The 21801-nt window shown below is 42.3% G+C and overlaps 3 protein-coding genes across 5 annotated transcripts in view; all 3 read left to right on the top strand.

The window, feature by feature from the left end:
- Nucleotides 1–8120: 8120 nt before the first annotated feature.
- On the top strand, nt 8121–10659 carry LOC115552768 (protocadherin alpha-3-like). The gene has a single exon (XM_030369081.1). The coding sequence runs from the start codon at nt 8314–8316 to the stop codon at nt 10657–10659; it is 2346 nt and encodes a 781-aa protein (XP_030224941.1). The 5' UTR covers nt 8121–8313.
- A 260-nt stretch (nt 10660–10919) lies between these two features.
- Nucleotides 10920–12560, top strand: LOC115552767 (protocadherin alpha-7-like). Its single transcript, XM_030369080.1, has one exon. It carries the CDS (start codon nt 10920–10922, stop codon nt 12558–12560), a length of 1641 nt encoding a protein of 546 aa, XP_030224940.1.
- A 327-nt stretch (nt 12561–12887) lies between these two features.
- LOC115552445 (protocadherin alpha-C2) overlaps nt 12888–21801 on the top strand; it is a 196850-nt gene continuing 187936 nt past the window's right edge. The window contains exon 1 of one of the 3 annotated variants that reach the window (XM_030368590.1): nt 12888–15381. In XM_030368590.1, the coding sequence (XP_030224450.1) occupies nt 13051–15381 (2331 nt within the window). In that variant the 5' untranslated portion in view covers nt 12888–13050. Of the gene's footprint in view, nt 15382–15877; nt 18367–19105; nt 21614–21801 lie in introns of those variants that run through there. The other 2 variants (XM_030368580.1, XM_030368574.1) reach the window with 2 other exon arrangements.

Genomic DNA, 21801 nt, shown 5'->3' with positions numbered 1-21801 from the left:
TACTGCGGTTTTCAGTTTCCTAGAGGCTTGCAAAATGCTCATTCTCCTCCACCTTCATCTGACCCAGATAAAAAGACTGCATCCCCTGAGCTACTCTGAGCCAGGGAGAGGCTGATTCACTGGTTCCTAGCACAGTGGAGAAGCACCTCGCAGCAGCTCAGTAACACAAGCACCAGCTGGTCATAACAAGCAGCCAACCACCATGACACCGGGGCTGAGGAGGCATCGACTGCTGCCTCTCTGGGCATGGACAGCATTTTATTTGATTGTGAGGAAATAAAGATCGATTTTTTTTTGTATTGCTATGAATTAATTATATGTGTGTCAATACTTTAATAAAGCTTTCATATCAACACATTGGTTTGCTGATGGGAAATATAAATAGGTTAAAGGTATAGTATAAATAGACTAATGGATAACAATATCAATTGGTAATACAGCGATAATAGCTTTGATTTACATGTGTATGCTAAAGGATATAGCATCCATTAGAATTCAAAAATGGCGATTGCACATGTGCAGTTTGAACAATGGATGAGGCTGATTTGGTCTATTAGAAACAGCCGTGTACCCCTCCCTTTTCCTCCCCTTCCTTGCTTCAGCACCATGGAGAGGGGCCTGCCTCTCGAGCGCCGTTGCCAAGGAAACAAGACGTCTGCTCGCTGCAATCCGTGGCGTGGTCTGAAGCAGCCTGTCATTGGATATTCTGACAAGGAACAGAGCACAAGCCCGACACTGTATATCCTGGTGTTGGCTAATAAGAGTATAACATTTGACATAAAATATTATAAAATATTGATTAATGTACACATGTTCACTACAAATGTAGGCCAATCACACTATTTTTGGAAGAATTAGACTTAGCCGTGTATGGTAAAAGCAGTATGGTAGACGTGTCTATTTGTTTGTATTTATCAATGACATATTGATGAAATATTGATAAAAGTGTCTTTATTATTATTCAATAAAATATTTGGAATATTACGCTGCGGTTTCATTGCTGTGCCTTAGCCCACACACAAGGGGCAGTAGACAGCTGATTTATTTTGCTAAAAAAAAGAGACGAAGAAAAAAGATCTACGTCATCTAACACAAGGATGGTTTTCACCATTTATTCGCATGATGTCGCTGTCCACTCTTGCAAAGAGGCAAAGGCATGGAGAGCTCTGACAACCCACCCGATCGTTAACAAGGCTAAGGGTTCTTCCTGCCAGCCACTTTGCAGATAGATGTGTGCACTATAATAATACATGATATAATATAACACAATAAAATATAATGTAACATAAGAAACTATTTTTGGGTGTTAAGCAACGAAGTTGCGAGACAACCTATTGTTTTCGTACTGTTTCTTATTATTATACCTCCATGGGAGTCTATGGCAGCCCATAGAACGCCTTGGTGAAAAGTTGTGAAATTTAGCACCCTGGTTCAGGACAGTCCCATTAGCCCATTAAGCAAATTTGAGGTATCTAGCTCATCAGCTCTAGCGCCACCAACAGGTCAAAGCTGGACATGCATTCATGTGTATAAATTTTGACCCATTCATCCAATATTCACAAACAATGTCCCATTGGAATCCTTGGTCCAAGCCGAGTTCAACGGCTTTGACCCTTGACGCGGATGGATTTTCCGCCATCTAGGTTTATGTCAGAAACCTTTAAAATGCTACTCCTATCACATTTTGTCCAAGCATCTCGAAACTTGGCACACATGATCGTCAGGCCATGATTGATAGAAAACAACGAGATATCTTTCAAATTCACAACCGTTTGGCCGCTACAGCCAATCAAATTCGACCGCAAAGTCGCCAAACAGGAAGTAAGCCAATATCTCAGCAGCCCTTTGACATAGCCGAACTTTGTACATAGACCCATGACATCATCATGGTGACACTCAATGAATTGGTGACAATTGACCTCTAGGGGGCGCTATAATTAACAAAGACGTGTTTGAGCTCCTCTCTCGTCACATGAGTATATTTCAAACTTATTTTCAGTGTTTTGTGATACTGTCAGACCGCCCCATGTAGCTAACAAAATATTTCCCATGGCAACATCAGAAATTGGCCGCCATGTTGAAAGTTCTCAAAATCAATATTACATATCCACAGGCCACAGATTATGTCCAATCATAATAAAACTTGCCATATTTGATCTTCAGACCAAACTGAACAAACCTGCCGAACAGCTTTTTCTAATTCCAAACCGTTTGGCCAAGACAGCCAATCAAATTTGACGGCAAACCAGCCGAACAGGAAGTAAGCCTGTTCTCAGTAACTCTTGAACATATCATAGCCAAACTTGGTACATAGATTCATGACATCCTTCTGGGGACAGCCAAACAATTTGGTGACCTTTGACCTCAGGGGATGTCAAACAACGATGACTTTATTTACCATTCCGCCCACTTACAATATTAACTGCAATTCTTACTGGATTCGATGCTTCGTGAACTGCCTGAAGAACGGATGCTTGTTAACATTGTGTCTCTGTTAGGGATATTGTTCCGAATAACCCTATGTATTTGTGTAATTTGTTCTGTCGGGCAGACGATAATGCACCTAATTTTTCCATTTGGTAAACATTGCCGTGTATTCGCATAATGCTGTAGTTCATTCCACCAGCCGTAATTATTAACGATTACCGAGACGGTCGTCATGTAGCCACCCATTCCACCAGCCGTCGTTATTACTGATTACCGAGACAGTCGTCATGTAGCCACCTAGCCGATTACGTCCGTCCGATTACCGATACGGTCATCATGTAGTCATCCATCCGATTACGTCCTCCGATTAACAATACGGTCGTCATGTAGCCACCCAGCCGATTACGTCCGTCCGGCAGAATTAGGTCACCGATTATCGAGACGGTGTCATGCGCCCTTACCACTAGTCAATTTTCCACTTTGTCTACATTTACGCATACTCGCATAATGCTGTACTTCATCCCACCTGCCGTCATTATTACCGATTACCAAGACGGTCATAATGGTGCCACCTAGCCGATTACCTCCGTCCAGCAGAATTAGTTTACAGATTACGAGAAGGTCGTCATGTAGCCAACCAGCCGATTACGTCCGTCCGGCAGAGTTAGTTTACCGATTACCGAGACGGTCGTCATGTTGCCACCCAGCCGACACCCACATTGCTGCATGCAGCTATATTATTATATAATAGTCCTATGATATTAATATTAATACAAAGTATAATTATTATGATAATGATAAAAATAATAAAAAGTCATAATAAACTCGAACGGTTCTGCAGAGGGAATGGAGCAGATCCCGCGTAATGTCAACGCAGGCCACCTGGTGACTAAAGTGAGAGCCTACGATGCTGATATAGGGTACAACGGCTGGCTGTTATTCTCACTACAGGAAGTGAGGGACCACAGTCTCTTTGGTTTGGACCGCTATACTGGACGGATAAGAACACTGCGCTCATTCACAGAGACAGACGAGGCTCAACATAAACTGGTCATACAGGTCAAAGACAATGGGAACGTGTCCCTCTCAGCAACAGCTACTGTGGTTGTCAAGCTGGTGGAGCCAAAAGAGGCCATTTCAGCTTCTGATGTGAAAAGTGCAGCGGCTGACCAGGGCGAAAATGATATTCCATTTTATCTGATTATAACTTTGGGCTCTGTTTCAACTCTTTTTCTCATCAGTATTATTGTGCTGTTTGCAATGCAGTGCTCTAAAACCACGGACGTATCCTCCAAGTATTTACCAGAAACAAACTATGACGGAACTCTGTGTCACAGCATCCAGTACAGATCTGGAGAGAAACGCTACATGTTAGTTGGACCCAGAATGAGTATAGGATCTACTATAGTCCCAGGGAGCAATGGGAACACTCTAGTGGTCCCTGACAGGAGACGTACCCTCGAAGAGGTAAGCACAATCTTACAATATTGAATAATTAAACATTTTATTTTTGTTTTACCGAATGTATTATCTATGTTGGGGTTCTTATTGCGCTATCCATGGTGCTGAAACTTATTTCGCATGCATCTACACATCTATGTATCTGCGTATCTTTGTTTCGGTGTTCATCAATATATCTATTTATTTATGTATATTTATGAAAGTCAAATTTACATGTATATATATATATATATATATATATATATATACATACATGCACATTTGACTTTGATTTTTTTAAATTTTGGTAGAACCTAAAGCAGCAACTGCACCAAAAAGTGACAGAAAAACCCAGGATATATGATATATCTTGGTTTTTTTCCTGTGAATGGGCTAAATGTATTCAGCCCAAGCGGAGTAGCGTAAGCTTCCATTCAATTTTGATTGACAGGTATCGTGACACGCCCCCTTCATATGCTTCCCATTTGGGCTAAAGTCTTTCAGCCCAAGCACAGTAGCGTAAGCGGCCATTTCATTGTGATTGACCGGTGTCGTGACACGCCCCCATTTGGGCTAATTTCATTCAGCCCAAGCACAGTAGCATAAGCTTCCATTGACGTTTGATTGACAGGTGCCCTGACACGCCCCCTTCATATGCTTCCCATTTGGGCTAAATTAGTTTAGCCCAAAGGCTGACCTTGGACCAGCTAGCACAGTAGCTACAGTACACCTGTGACCTTCGACCAATCACAGCACAGTAGCGCAAGTGCAGTATGGTGGGCGTTAGCATGAAAATGAACGAAGTGGATTATTTACTTTCTAATCGGTTTTCTTTAAGGCAAGGCAAGGCAAGGCAACTTTATTTATATAGCACTTTTCATACACAAGGCAGACTCAAAATGCTTCACATATAAACATTGCCATACAATAAAATAAAATAATAGATAAGTAAAAGAAAAACATATGCAAAGAAATGGGTAAAATAGAAAAAGGCATTTTAGTATTAAAATAGAAAATAAAGGCAAAGTTAAAAAAGCTTTTTAGAAAGTGCAATGTATTTAAGATTTTAGCAGAAAGCAAACATAAAAGTCTTCAGTCTTGTTTTAAAGGTGCTCAGAGTTGGGGCAAGTCTTAAATCCTCTGGGAGTTTATTCCAGCTATTTGTTGCATAGTAACTAAATCCTCCTTTCCCATGTTTTGTGTTTGTGTTTAATGTCTTTGGAGGAAAAATTGGAAGTGAAGAGATTGGGGACACATCATCCAAACGATGTACATCACACTAATTAATTAAATGCTGACTCATTTATGTAACAATTTATTATTACGCAGTTTATTACGGAACGCACTGCTCGCCTCGTGCCCACTACCTCCGTCCGGGCTCTGACGATACTGGAAAGCGGGAAAGCGGGTCATCTTGCATCGCAACAAGCCGGAAGAAGCGGGAAGAACCCGGCGAAGCGATTTGATTGGCTGACGGATGCCTCTGCAAAGACTACTCCCACAACCGTCAGTCACGCCTTCCCACGTCCCAAGTGGGCATGTAGGGTAACCCTACATGCCTACTGCACCGTCAGTCACCGCCGGGTTCTTCCCGCTTCTTCCTGCTTGTTGCGATGCAAGATGACCCGCTTTCCCGCTTTCCAGTATCGTCAGAGTCCGAGTCGTGTCACAGTGCTTAAATTTGCATACACGATCTGATTGGATGACGGATCCGTCGCTGCCGAAAAAGTTGAACATTTTTCCACTTTTTGACGGAGCCGAAGGCTCCAACGGAACGGACGGATCCACAATGCATTGCGCGTCCGTCCCCATTCAAAGTCAATGGGGATCAGTCAACGGACGGAGGTAGTGGGCACGGGGCGTTACCCTACATGCCCACTGCACCGTCAGTCAACGGACGTGGGAAGGCGTTGCTGACTGATGGGGGAGTAGTCTTTGCAGAGGCATCCGTCAGCCAATCAAATCGGTTCGCCGGGTACTTCCCGCTTCTTCCTGCTTGTTGCGATGCAAGATGACCCGCTTTCCCACTTTCCATTATGGTCAGATCCCGAGTCGCGTCACAGTGCTTAAATTTGCATACGTGATCTGATTGGATGACGGATCCGTCGCTGCCGAAAAAGTTGAACATTTTTCAACTTCTTGACTGAGCCGAAGGCTCCAACGGAACGGACGGATCCACAATGCATTGCGCGTCCGTCCCCATTGAAAGTCAATGGGGATCAGTCGACGGACGCATGTAGTGGGCATGGGGCGTTACTGTCAGGAGTGCGGTCAAAATATGGCTGGTAATAGTGCATTTGTAAGCGGGTCAACAACAACGTTTCGTATCGAAACATTAAAAAAGCATATGTCTAAATAACCCAACATGACGTCACAAGTGTGTAGAGAAAGTGGCCCCTCTCCAAGCTGCATTTCAGTGACAGGCAGTAACGATAAGGTTCTCTAAGGAATCGGAAATGATCAAATTTAATGTTGCATACAACATTGCCAAAGAGGAGTTGCCATTCACCAAATTTAAATCCGAAATTATTCTCATGAAGAAAAATGGATTAAACATCAACCCGACGTATAGCAATGAGATGGCATGTGCACAATTCATTGCTATAATAGGCGACACCTTAAAGCAAAAGACAGCTGCGGACGTCGGAAACGCCACATAGATGTCCTTCATGATTGACGGCGACACAGACGTCTCTACCAAAGAGTGTGTGATCGTCTACAGCCGCATTTTGCGCAAAGGGAGACCGGTTAACATTTTAATTGTTTAATACTTTAAGCACAAAAATTTTTATTTTGCTTGATGGTTTAGTTCGAAATGTTCAATTTCAGCTCAGTGAAGCACTTTAAACACCTTATTTTTCTTTTTATTTATAATTGTGCTTCAAATAAAGACACGCATTTCTCTACACCTTATTCTTGTTTAAAAATCATTCACATTATATGAAAGTTATGAACAGAGATATAAAGGTGACCTCATTGCGTCTGGAGCCCTGTGAAGTAGGCCTATTGATAAATGTAATGCATTCGTTAGCCCGCACCCAAAATCACCACCAGCCGTCACTGTATATATATATATATATATATATATATATATATATATATATATATATATATATATACATGGATACATTGGCGGCTGGTGATCAAAAATGTTGGTGGGGCACAGTAATAGACGTGCCCCCTCCCCCCCCCCCATAAAAAGGGTTAGATATCCAGATTTTATATCCTGTATTCTGGTGCATTTCGGGGATGGCCACTACCTATTTACCTACTATTGATTCAGATTCATAGCCTACATCCTGACTTGCAGGGCCTGGACAAGCTTACACTGCATATACAGACCTACTTCATGGCCATTCCACCAGCCATTGCTATTTGACCCATTGTTGTTATTCGGATATTGAGACAAATCAAGATCACTGTCCTATAGCGACCATTTTTTGTGAATCTCGATGTCTACATGCAGTTAGAAATATGGGACAGTTGCTTCATATTGTTTATATGCGACAGGCCGAAAGACTAAATGAATATGTAACTTACTTCCTCCACTGAAAAGGGTGGAAAGTGCTTACAACTCTCTGCTAGTTAGCGATCTATCTCTACTCTGCATGTAGTTGTGTTGCGCGAATGCTGCTGAGGGAGGTATTGATTAATTGGCTGAATTGTCCAATCATGTGGTGATAACAAAAAAGAAAAGCGATACTATTGGCCTGGGGCGCACACTGGTGCGACCCGAGGGCGACGTTTCTTGCGCCAATGAAAAGCTGTCTCTGCTTGATGGACAGCAAAAAGCGCGCTTACATCGACTTCAACGTGGCCGGCGCCCCTGACTTGGAGGAGGGCTTTATTTCGAATGACCAATAACTAGCCTAGCCCAAATCATTGACGTTCAGACGCATTTAAATGGTTGCTGGCAGTGACAAGTACGGTCTATCACACAACTAGACGAGGATAAACGCTATGTATTTTTGTAGATTTATTTCGTATTGATTATAGTTGATTAATTGTTGGCAGATATATTCCAGTGAATATTTCACGGAGGGGCGGCGTCCTACCGCCCTCTATTGACCCACCGCCACTGTATAGATATATCGATCTGTATCTACGTAGATATCTATATGGGAAGAAATGGCTTGGTTGGTGTATCTGGTTTTAAAGCCACGTGCCACAGGGTGTCAGTGTGACAAAGCTTATAGATGTCGTGTGATAGGCCCAGCCCATTTCTGAGTTATTTAATGCATTGTAGCCGGAGACAAACCACATTCACGCAATGTGATCAGCGCTGGAATATACTACACGATCAACCACCAATATAGCCTTTCTAAACATGTACCTTGAAATAACCGTTATTTGACTGCAGAAATAGCGCCGCTTCCTTTGTGTTTTTTCTTCGAGGAGCAACTATATTCAAACGTATTGATGAGAGACTGAGGACAAAGACGTAGAATGAGGTGCGGGTGGTTATCTGGCGTTTTGCTTCTGTGCTTTGTGGAGCTGATTTGGGCCCAACTAAGATACTCGATTGCAGAAGAAGGCAGAGTGGGCGCGGTGGTTGGTCATGTCGCCAAGGATTTGGGACTTGATATCAGTACTTTGGTTAGCCGACGGTTCCGTATCGTTTCTGGGACGAATCACGCTCTATTTAATCTAAATCTGAACAATGGCGTCTTGCATGTTGAGAAGAAGATCGACCGCGAAGAGCTTTGTGAGACAAACATATGCGTTATAAATCTCAAAGTCGTCGTTGAAAACCCATTGGAAATACACTACGTTGCTGTCGAAATAACGGACGTCAACGACCATTCTCCCACTTTTCCGGACACTGAACAGCATTTGGAAATCCCAGAGCATATTCCGCCAGGTACTCGCTTCCAAATCCATGCAGCTCGGGACCCAGATGTTGGCATAAATGCAGTCCGTTTCTACCGACTAAGCACGAATGACCTTTTTGATTTTGAAGTTACAGATAGTGAAGAGGACAAGATTCCGTTTCTAGTGTTGAAAAAGCCATTAGATAGAGAGAACCAGGCAGAACATGTCTTAGTGCTGACGGCTCTTGATGGGGGAAATCCTTCCAAAAGTGGGAAACTCAACTTGACTATAACCGTTTTAGACACAAACGATAATCGCCCTATATTTAGTCAAGATACATATACTGTCTCGTTAGTTGAAAATGCCCCTTTTGGTACTCTCGTGGTCAAATTAAACGCCACAGATTTGGATTTGGGTTTGAATAGTGAAATTGAATACAGCTTTGGCAAAACGCAAAAGAAAAAAGTGCTGGACGCCTTTTCGTTGGACAGTATTACAGGCGAGATTCGAGTGAAAGGTATGGTGGACTTTGAGGACACGGAGATTTATAGAGTTGCCCTCCAGGCTTCTGATAAAGGTCAGCCACCCTGGAACGCAGAAGGGAGAGTTATTATTAAAATCAAAGATGTGAACGATAATAATCCAGATATTGAAATCACGTCCCTATCAAACGTGGTCCCCGAGGATGTAAAAGCAGGCAGTGTGATCGCACTCATTAGCGTGACGGACCGGGATGCAGGTGATAACGGGAAAGTAAAGTGTACAATCTCACAAAACGTGCCGTTTGATTTGACCCCTTCTATTCAGGACAATATGTATTCTCTGGTCGTAAAGGGACAGCTGGACCGAGAACTGAAGTCCGATTATGAAATTACAATAACAGCTACTGATTGCGGTCAGCCTCCACTTTCCACTGTACAGTCTTTAAGTATTCACGTATCAGATGTGAACGATAATGCTCCAAAGTTTAGCCGTAGTCCAATTGAGCTGTACCTAGTGGAGAACAACATCCCCAGTGCCTCGATATTCTCCGTCAGTGCATTTGATAACGATCTGAACGAAAATGCGGCCATTTCGTATAAAATTGTAAGGGGAGATGGGCCCAAGAATGAAATAGCCTCTTTCTTGAATATAAATAACGATAATGGCCAGATCTTCGCAATGAAAAGTTTTGACTTTGAATCTTTAAAGTCGTTCCAATTCAAAGTCGTTGCTATCGACTCTGGAACTCCGCCTCTAAGCGGCAACGTCACCATTAACACGTTTATCCTGGACCAGAACGACAATGCCCCGGTTATTATGTATCCCGTGAGTAGTAACGGGACTGCTGAAGGGATCGAAGAAGTTCCCCGCAATGTTCCTGCAGGCCACCTGGTGACTAAAGTGAGAGCCTACGATGCTGATATAGGATACAACGGCTGGCTGTTATTCTCACTACAGGAAGTGAGTGACCACAGTCTCTTTGGTCTGGACCGCTATACTGGACGGATAAGAACACTGCGCTCATTCACAGAGACAGACGAGGCTCAACATAAACTGGTCATACTGGTCAAAGACAATGGGAACATGTCACTCTCAGCAACAGCTACAGTGGTTGTCAAGCTGGTGGAGCCCAAAGAGGACATTTCAGCTTCTGATGTGAAAGGTTCAACACAACATAACGACGAGGACAATTTATCTTTTTATCTTATCATTACTTTGAGCTCGGTCTCTGCCCTTTTTTTAATCAGTATAATCGTGCTGATTGCAATGCAATGCACCAAAACCACGGACTTATCCTCCAAGTATTTACCAGAAACAAACTATGATGGAACTCTTTGTCACAGCATCCAGTACCGATCTGGAGAGAAACGCTACATGTTAGTTGGACCCAGAATGAGTATAGGATCTACTATAGTCCCGGGGAGCAATGGGAACACCCTAGTGGTCCCTGACAGGAGGAGTACATCTGCAGAGGTAAGACCGATCAAATATGTGTAATTTACATGATCAATTGTATTATAACAGATAATGAATATAAATAAATAGATACATATTTTTGTTGAATATTAAAATAATTGTATGTAGAATTTATATTTAGGAATGTATATGTTATGTTTATTGTGTCAGATTCTTCTTTCTGGTTAAGAAGTCAAACTATCGGATACGGCGCAGCACTCTCCATGGTGCTGAATCAACGCGGTTTCTGTTGAAACGCGTTATATGTTCATGTCAGTGTTTATTTTTAAATGTTTGGTCGTATGTGCCTAATTTCCATTGGGTGGCAGTGCAACCTCGTTAAACAGAACTCTAGGTTAAGCCCGGCCCCTGACGAATATAGCAAGGGGGCAAATGGAGATGTACAATACTTTTTTGGAAGTGAACTTGACTCCCAGATGTATGACATATTTGAATTGAACACATTAACGGGAGAAATTCGTATAACTGGTCATGTTGATTTTGAGAATGCCGAAGTGTATAAATTAGACGTCCATGCCTCGGATAAAGGACAACCACCAATGAGTACGGACTGCAGGGTTATCATCAAAGTACTGGATGTTAACGATAACAAACCTGATATAGAGGTCACATCCCTGTCAAGCGTAGTCTCAGAGGGTTCAAAACCAGGGGCAGTCGTTTCTTTGATCAGTATTACCGATAAAGACGCAGGAAATAACGGCAGAGTTGTATGCAGTCTATCAGAAAATGTGCCATTTGAGTTGAAGCCCTCATTTCAAGATAATATGTATTCGTTAGTAACAAAACAGCGGCTGGATAGAGAATCCGTCTCGGAATATGACATCACAATAACAGCGACTGACTCTGGCGAACCCGCCCTGTCCACGTTCAAAACTTTACACATTCAGGTGTCGGATGTAAACGATAATAGTCCGGAATTCCCGCACGATCCAGTGGATGTTTACCTGTTTGAAAACAATGTCGCCAGCGCTTCGATTTTCTTCGTTAGTGCTTTCGATAAGGATTTAAATGAAAATGCTGCATTATCTTATAATTTGGTTAGAGGAGAACGGAAACTGGGAGATTTATCGTCCTTCTTGAATGTTAATTCGGAAAATGGTCACATTTCTGCGCTCCAAAGTTTTGACTTCGAGAAGTTGAAAACATTTCAGTTCCAAGTTCTCGCTGCGGATTCTGGGACGCCATCACTCAGTAGCCAAGTTACGGTGAACGTATTTCTTCTGGACCACAACGACAACCCTCCGGTTATCTTACATCCGATCAGCTCTAACGGTTCTGCTGAGGGAGTAGAGGAGGTTCCTCGCAATGTTCCTGCAGGCCACCTGGTGACTAAAGTGAGAGCCTACGATGCTGATATAGGATACAACGGCTGGCTGTTATTCTCACTACAGGAAGTGAGTGACCACAGTCTCTTTGGTCTGGATCGCTATACTGGACGGATAAGAACAATGCGCTCATTCACAGAGACAGACGAGGCTCAACATAAACTGGTCATACTGGTCAAAGACAATGGGAACGTGTCACTCTTAGCAACAGCTACTGTGATTGTCAAGCTCGTGGAGCCCAAAGAGGCCATTTCAGCTTCTGATGTGAAAAGTGTTTCAAATAATGATAATGACACCAATGTGACTTTGTATTTGATGATAACTTTAGGAACAGTTTCTACTCTTTTTATCTTCAGCATCATTGTGCTGATTGCAATGCAGTGCTCTAAAACCACGGACGTATCCACCAAGTATTTACCAGAAACAAACTATGACGGAACTCTGTGTCACAGCATCCAGTACAGATCTGGAGAGAAACGCTACATGTTAGTTGGACCCAGAATGAGTATAGGCTCTACTATAGTCCTGGGGAGCAATGGGAACACTCTAGTGGTCCCTGACAGGAGGAGCACATCTGTAGAGGTAAGAAATGTTTAACTATATATATATGTTGCTTACTATATATTTATTTCCATATGCTAACATGGGTTCATAGATCTGCATCGTTTGGTAAAGGACATTAATTGAAGTCTTTCTCACACTGAGGGTTTGGCGTTTTTGTGTTAGCTGTCCATTGTGCTGAATACTGTTTTTCAAAGGCCGAAATAATAATCATAATTTACGCATCATAATTGAAAGATATTCGTTGTGTGAGACGTAGGCCTACATGGAATAGCCCACAAGGTGTCAGTGTTACATTATTCGGTGTGCCAGGCTGTGAGAGAGGCTCAGCCATTAACGAAGCTCATTGTTAGTCCCCTGTTGGAGGATGAACAGACAAGGAAGGCGCTAATGCGAGTTTTCTATCGTAACCTTTTTATCCTTTCATGTGGAGTACATGCTGGATGATGTGATTTTTGAGGATTGTTTCATCCATGATTGAATTGAACTTATTGGACGTCCATCTTTAAGGGAATATAGTGGCAAAATGGTTTCTTTGTCAGGCCTTCATATGTTCGTTGTTCTGTTATTTTTCGGTGAGCTTGGTTCAGCTCAAATACGATACTCCACGGCAGAAGAGGCTAAAGTGGGATCTGTTATTGGGAATGTAGCCAAGGATTTAGGGCTTGATCCAACGACTTTGAAGGAAAGGCGATTCCGCATCGTGGCTGGAACTAAAGATTCGCTATTTGAGGTAAACCAGAACAATGGTGCTCTGTACAATACTCAGAAGGTGGACCGAGAAGACATTTGCGAACACAGCGGTGCGTGTTTAGTGGAGCTCAAAATTGTTATTGAAAATCCACTTGAAATTCACTACATAAGCGTGGAAGTAACAGATAGAAATGACAACGCACCCATATTTCCGGAGAAAGAAAAGGTGATCGAGATCGCAGAAAGCATTCTGCAGGGGGCAAGATTTCAACTGGCAGGGGCCCACGATCCAGACGTCGGAATTAATTCGGTACAACGTTATCTACTGAGTCAGAACGATCATTTTCAACTCGAAATTAGAGATAGGGGAGAAGACAAAATTCCGTTTTTGGTCTTGCAGCGGCAATTGGACAGGGAGCAGAGAACGAATTACAACCTGGTTCTTACAGCTGTAGACGGAGGAAAACCGCATAAATCGGCACATCTCAATGTTACTATACTAGTTCTTGATAACAATGACAATAGACCAATATTTTCTCAAGAGGTTTATTCAGTTATGTTACGAGAAAATGTTGACACTGGTACTGTTGTAATAAAGGTACAGGCAAATGATTTAGACGAGGGGACGAATGGGCAGGTTGAGTATGCATTTGGAACTGACAGTACCGCTAAAATAGTAGAACTATTTTCCTTAGATAAAATAACTGGAGAAATTCTAGTCAAAGGAAAGATTGACTATGAGACAATGGATGTTTATAAAATAGATATCCAAGCCTCTGACAAAGGCCAGCCTCCAATGACAACCGATTGTAGAGTTATAATAAAAATAGAAGACGTTAATGACAATAAACCAGCGATAGAAGTGACGTCGATTTCTGACAGCGTGTCCGAAGATTCAAAACAAGGGACCGTCATTTACCTCGTAAGTGTCACTGATATTGATTCTGGACTGAATGGAAAAGTGATATGTAGTCTGAACGAAAATGTACCATTTGAATTGAAACCGTCATATAAGGATAACATGTACTCGTTGGTTGTCAAAGAGAAGTTGGACAGAGAAACCATGTCCCATTATGACGTCACATTAACGGCTACCGACTGTGGTCAGTCCCCTCTGTCCACATTTAAAACTCTGAGCGTTCAGATTTCTGACGTAAACGACAACAGCCCCGAGTTCGCACAAAATCCTCTCGAGTTATATTTACTGGAAAATAATACTCCCAGTGCCTCTATATTTTCAGTTAGTGCATTCGATAAAGATTTAAACGAAAACGCTGCGATAATATACCAAACAGTTCGAGGGGATGGAAGTCGGAATGACATGTCATCTTTCCTAAACATTAATTCGGATAATGGCCACATTTCTGCGATGAAAAGCTTTGACTTTGAAACGTTAAAGAAATTTCAGTTCCAAGTTGTGGCCCTCGACTCCGGAAGTCCCCCGCTAAGAAGCAACGTCACAGTCAACGTGTTTCTTCTGGACCAGAACGACAACCCTCCGGTTATCTTACATCCGATCAGCTCTAACGGTTCTGCTGAGGGAGTGGAGGAGGTTCCTCGCAATGTTCCTGCAGGCTACCTGGTGACTAAAGTGAGAGCCTACGATGCTGACATAGGATACAACGGCTGGCTGTTATTCTCACTACAGGAAGTGAGTGACCACAGTCTCTTTGGTCTGGACCGCTATACTGGACGGATAAGAACACTGCGCTCATTCACAGAGACAGACGAGGCTCAACATAAACTGGTCATACTGGTCAAAGACAATGGGAACGTGTCACTCTCAGCAACAGCTACTGTGGTTGTCAAGCTGGTGGAGCCCAAAGAGGCGATATCAGCTTCTGACGTGAAAAGCGCAGCGACTGACATTGGGGACAGTGGCGTGACATTTTATTTAATGATAACTCTGGCTTCAGTTTCAACTCTTTTTCTCATCAGTATTATTGTGCTTATTGCAATGCAGTGCTCTAAAACCACGGATGTATCCTCCAAGTATTTACCTGAAACAAACTATGATGGAACTCTGTGTCACAGCATCCAGTACAGATCTGGAGAGAAACGCTACATGTTAGTTGGACCCAGAATGAGTATAGGATCTACTATAGTCCCGGGGAGCAATGGGAACACTCTAGTGGTCCCTGACAGGAGGAGTACTTCTACAGAGGTAAGGGAACAATTTATAACTACAGTTTCGTAATGCATCATGATCTTTGGAAAAGTTGAAATGCATGTTTATTAAGGATTCATTTTAACGAATTCGCATACAAATGCTAGATAATTATTATTAAGACTATTTGACTTAATTACTAGTCAAGTTAATAAGACAATTACTAATAATTAGGCCTTTAACAAATGTATAAAAAAACAAAACAAAAATACTATGGACCTCTTAAATGATATTATGGGCCTGCTTGGAGAGGGCTGGTAATGAAGTGGAAATACTGGCTTGCAAAGTGAAGATGTATTTATTATTTATTTGTTCATTAATTTGTTGCATTGCCTGACTATGTCACAAGAAAGGCATACGAAAATGAACAGGGGGCATCGTTTGTAAAATGTGAAAAAAACATTTCACCTCTGGGTGCCAGTGTGACACCACGAAGCCGTTGCACGATTCCGTTCCTCCCATCGCCTTTTGTTTGAGAACAGCGTAGAGGAGAGGTTGGAGTCAGAACGGATTCGGAAGGACGAGGTGCGCTTTATTTTACTATGTTGGACCTGGCGTTTTGATCTGAAAGCTTTGCACCGCAATCTTTTTAGTTATAGATGCTCGTTGTTTTTTCATCTAAACATGGGGAGTAAATCACTCGGACAAAATACTATCTTTGTTCGGTCTGTTTTCTATTGGTCCCTTCTATTGCTATTTTTCCAAGAAAAGGCTTTAGCTCAGTTAAGATACTCTATTCCAGAAGAGGTAAAACATGGATCTGTCGTTGGGAATATTGCAAAGGATCTTGGCATTGACATTGCGTCTTTGATTGATCGCCGCTTTCGAATTGTGTCGACTTCTATGGATTCTCTTTTTGGCGTGAATCAGAGCAATGGAGACTTGACCGTGAATGGAAAAATTGACAGAGAAGAAATGTGCAGTGAGGACAGCGCTTGTCTTTTGGAGCTAAAGATTGTAGTTGAAAATCCACTTGAAATCCATTATCTGGTCATAGGAATTGCTGATGTTAATGATAACTCCCCTCGTTTTCCTGAAAAGGAGCAAACGTTTGAAATAGCAGAACATACGGCCCCGGGAATGAGATTTAAACTCCAAGCTGCTCGTGATCCTGACGCCGGAATAAACTCAGTTCGCACATATACATTAACGTCTAACGATCACTTTGAAATAGATGTGCGGCAAAGTGATGACGATAAAATTCCATTCTTAGTTTTGAAGAAGGCGTTAGACAGAGAGCAAATGAGCAAACACATGCTGGTTTTAACAGCAATAGATGGAGGTAAGCCTCGCAGATCAGGTACTCTGAATGTTTCAATCATTGTTCTTGACAGTAATGATAACCGCCCAGTTTTCAGTCAGGATACCTACCATGTTACAATTCGAGAAAATGTTCCAATTGCTACTGAGGTTATAAAAGTAACAGCAGCAGACAAAGATGAAGGAGTTAATGGTGAGATTGAGTATAGCCTAGGAAAAACATTGAACAAAAATATCTATGATTTATTTGAATTGAATAGCAAGAGTGGGGAAATTAAAGTGAAAGGAGGAGTGGATTTTGAAAAAGCAGTGGTCTACAAGATCGACGTGCAAGCCTCAGATAGAGGGATGCCACCTCTATCAGCCGAGTGCAGGGTCATCATAAAGATACAAGACCTGAATGATAACCCACCAACTATAGAAGTTACATCTCTCTCAAACACAGTGCCAGAAGACACCAAACCTGGCACAGGTATCTCTTTGATTAGCGTGTCAGATAAGGACTCAGGTGTCAACGGGAAAATCATATTAAGCCTCACCAAAGATCTTCCCTTTGAACTGAAACCCACCTACAAAGACAACGTCTATTCCGTTGTCACTAAGGGCTTGCTGGATCGAGAGACTGTGTCTCATTATGATATAACGATCACCGCTACAGACTGTGGGGAACCTCCGTTGTTAACCTCCAAGACCCTCGGGGTTCAGATAGCGGATGTGAATGATAACAGTCCGTATTTCCTAAAGAATCCAGTAGAGTTGTATCTAGTAGAGAACAATGCAGTGTTAGCCTCCATATTCTCAGTGAGCGCTTCTGACCGGGATCTGAATGAAAACGCAGCCATAACGTATCATATTCTCAGACAAGGGGGTCCCAAAGATATGGCCTCCTTCCTCAATGTGAACTCAGATAACGGACAGATTTCTGCACTGAAAACATTTGACTTTGAGTCTCTAAAAACATTCACATTTAAAATAGTGGCCTCTGACTCTGGAACGCCGGCATTGAGTAGCAACGTGACGGTGAACGTGTTTCTTCTGGACCAGAACGACAACCCTCCAGTTATCTTACATCCGCTAAGCTCTAACGGTTCTGCTGAAGGAGTAGAGGAGGTTCCTCGCAATGTTCCTGCAGGCCACCTGGTGACTAAAGTGCGAGCCTACGATGCTGATATAGGATACAACGGCTGGCTGTTATTCTCACTACAGGAAGTGAGTGACCACAGTCTCTTTGGTTTGGACCGCTATACTGGACGGATAAGAACACTGCGCTCATTCACAGAGACAGACGAGGCTCAACATAAACTGGTCATACTGGTCAAAGACAATGGGAACGTTTCACTCTCAGCAACAGCTACAGTGGTTGTCCAGCTGGTGGAGCCCAAAGAGGCCATTTCAGCTTCTGATGTGAAAAGTGCAGCGACTGACATTGGGGACAGTGGCGTGACATTTTATTTAATGATAACTCTGGCTTCAGTTTCAACTCTTTTTCTCATCAGTATCATTGTGCTGATTGCAATGCAGTGCTCTAAAACCACGGACGTATCCTCCAAGTATTTACCAGAAACAAACTATGACGGAACTCTTTGTCATAGCATCCAGTACAGATCTGGAGAGAAACGCTACATGTTAGTTGGACCCAGAATGAGTATAGGATCTACTATAGTCCCGGGGAGCAATGGGAACACTCTAGTGGTCCCTGACCGGAGGAGTACATCTACAGAGGTAAGATTAACTTCAGTCTTTAGTGTTTTACTTTTGCAAGGAAAGTACGTTTTGAACCTGAACATTTTAAGTGAATTGTAACTTCTCTATGGAAAATATATTGATGGAAGTGTGGGTTCCAAATATTGTATGCATTCAACTCAGAATCCTTGCCTTATCTTGTTGCTGTCCATGTTGCTAGAAGAGACCGCTGCCGTCCATGATGTCCAAGCGGTATTGCGGTTCTGCTAAATGAGAACACTTTTCTTCCTCAGTAAAATAACTTCACAGAGTGCTTTGCGGGTATGGATCGTCGTTCATAAACCTTGGCTTCAGAAACCTCCTCCAAACTGCATTAATTGTTAAGAGGATATACTTAAATATAATTCATCCACTCCAATGTACTGTTAGATTAAGAAAAACACATAAACTCATTATTTATCAAGGTTATCTTTTGAATATGGGAAATATGTTATTTCCTATTGTATCAAAATACATGTTGCATCAAAATAATAGTAAACATGTGATTATACATTAAATCATTATACAGGAATATCAATATGCATATTATTATACATATTATTATTATTATTATTATGAGTCGGTAGCTGCACCAGAATTGTCCGAATATATACGAATCACGAGTCTCTGTTACCCAATGTTAGAATGGCGTTGCACGTGAATGATCACTGGGTGTCAGTATACGAGCACACATTTGGTTTTCGAAGTAACCCTTTGTTGGAAAGAGGGGTCCACCCCTCTGCTGCGCCTGCACGGACTAGGTGGAAATAGGAGCCGATGGCTAAGGTTCAATCTGACGGTGGAAATATTATCATAACCTACTAGAGATCGAGTGGATTATTTTTTCGTTGATCTCATATATCCTCGATTCACCTTGACGATGTTCAAATGGAAGGATTGGACCATTATGGAGAAAATTGAACACCCGGCAAGCATCGCTTATGCCGTCGGTTTTCTCTTACTTTTGTTATGCAACGTTTCGGCGCAGATCCGCTATTCCATAACCGAGGAAGTTAAAAAAGGAACGGTGGTTGGTAATATCGCAAAGGATTTGGGACTGGATACTAATTCATTGAAGGAGAGAGGATGTCGAATCGTGCCGGGGTCTACGGAGTCTCTGTTCCAGGTCAACCAGCACGATGGTTTATTGTATGTCAAGGAAATCATTGACAGAGAGACCGTGTGCGAACGAACAAGTCCGTGCTTGATCAATCTGAAAACTGTTCTGGAGAATCCTCTTGAGATTCATTATGTTGTTGTCGAGGTGCTAGACGTGAACGATCACTCTCCCATCTTCTCGGAGAAGGAGGCTCGTTTAGAGGTTTCTGAATCCAGTCAGCCAGGATTACGGATTCAACTCCAAACCGCTCGTGACTCGGACGTTGGTCAGTTTACAGTTCAAGAGTATAAACTGAGCCACAACGACCACTTCCGTTTAGAAATTAAAGATCGTGGAAAAGACGGTAAAATACCCGTGTTGAATCTGCTAAGGCCGCTTGATAGGGAGACAAAGGCCAGTCATAGATTACTTCTTACTGCCATCGATGGAGGAAAACCCCCGAGATCAGGTTCAGTGCAAATCCAAGTGGATGTTTTAGATGTTAATGATAATATGCCAATTTTTACCAAAGAAGTTTATGCTGTTAATTTGAATGAAAATTCCCCTATAGGCACCACCGTAATACAAATAAATGCCACAGATTTAGACCAGGGATCGAACGGAGAAATCCTCTATTCCTTCGGTAATAACGTGGACCGCACAATACTAGAACTTTTTCGCATAGATCCAAATACAGGTGAAATTATTGTGCAGGGTTTACTAGATTTCGAAATGGCAGAGAGCTATGACATTGATATAAAGGCTTCAGATAAGGGACCAGCTCCTTTCAAGACAGACAAAAGTGTATTGGTTAATATTGTGGATTTGAACGATAATGTGCCAGAAATAGAAGTAACTTCGTTTTCAAGGGCAGTTGCGGAAGATGCTCGACTAGGAACGACTGTTGCATTAATAAGCGTGAATGATCTAGATTCTGGGCTTAACGGAAAAGTTGTTTGCTCTTTAAGTGATGACATTCCTTTCACGTTATCACCTTCTACTCAAGACAAAATGTATTCGTTAGTCACAAAATCCCCTTTAGACAGAGAGAAGCAGTCTGGATACAATGTTAGAATTATTGCCAGCGACTCAGGAGTGCCAATGCTATCTTCAGAAAAATATATACACATTGTAGTATCAGATGTAAACGACAATAGTCCTACATTTCCATTAAGCCATTACACATTCTATATCACTGAAAACAACAACCCAAGTGCTTCCCTTTTTTCAGTCAGAGCCTCCGACCCAGACGAAGATTCAAATTCCCTAATTTCATATCATATACCAAGAGTGGAACGGGAACATTCCTCTTTTCTTAACATCAACCATGAAAGCGGCATTATAGTGGCCCACAAAAGCTTTGATTTTGAAACTCTTAAAACGTTCCAATTTCATGTTGTTGCCACGGACGGGGGAACTAACTCACGAAGCAGCAACGTCACTGTTCATGTGTTCATTCTGGATGATAATGACAATCCTCCGGTTATCTTACATCCGCTCAGCTCTAACGGTTCTGCTGAGGGAGTAGAGGAGGTTCCTCGCAATGTTCCTGCAGGCCACCTGGTGACTAAAGTGAGAGCCTACGATGCTGACATAGGATACAACGGCTGGCTGTTATTCTCACTACAGGAAGTGAGTGACCACAGTCTCTTTGGTTTGGACCGCTATACTGGACGGATAAGAACACTGCGCTCATTCACAGAGACAGACGAGGCTCAACATAAACTGGTCATACTGGTCAAAGACAATGGGAACGTGTCACTCTCAGCAACAGCTACTGTGATTGTCAAGCTGGTGGAGCCCAAAGAGGCCATTTCAGCTTCTGATGTGAAAAGTGTTTCAAAGGCAGACGATGAGAGCAATGTCACTTTTTATCTGATGATAACTCTGGGCTCTGTCTCTGCTCTCTTCATCGCCAGCATCATCATGTTGGTTGTGATGCAATGCTCCAAACCAAGGGAACTTGGTGCTGCAAAGTATTTACAAGAAACCAACTATGACGGAACTCTGTGTCACAGCATCCAGTACAGATCTGGAGAGAAACGCTACATGTTAGTTGGACCCAGAATGAGTATAGGATCTACTATAGTCCCGGGGAGCAATGGGAACACTCTAGTGGTCCCCGACAGGAGGAGTACATCTACAGAGGTAAGATCAATGAGATATTGAATTGTTTGATTGTGTTGCTTATTTTGATGATGGGAATAATTAAACCCAAAATGAGTTTGGCATCTAAAATAGCAATAATATAGGGCAGCAATGGGAATGCTTTGTGGTTATACAGACCAGACATGGTTCTGAAACGCAAAGAATACTGTTGTTGTTATCATCATCAT

This window comes from Gadus morhua, chromosome 10 (genome assembly GCF_902167405.1).
Source record: "Gadus morhua chromosome 10, gadMor3.0, whole genome shotgun sequence".
In the NCBI taxonomy this organism is placed as follows: domain Eukaryota; kingdom Metazoa; phylum Chordata; class Actinopteri; order Gadiformes; family Gadidae; genus Gadus; species Gadus morhua.
Note: the sequence above shows the minus strand (reverse complement) of the source record. Positions and strands in the feature narration are given on the sequence as shown.

What these genes read in the sequence shown, in the direction of transcription:
- LOC115552768 (XM_030369081.1), top strand. Translation starts at nt 8,314, where the DNA reads ATGAGGTGCGGGTGGTTATCTGGCGTTTTGCTTCTGTGCTTTGTGGAG.
- LOC115552767 (XM_030369080.1), top strand. Translation starts at nt 10,920, where the DNA reads ATGTGCCTAATTTCCATTGGGTGGCAGTGCAACCTCGTTAAACAGAAC.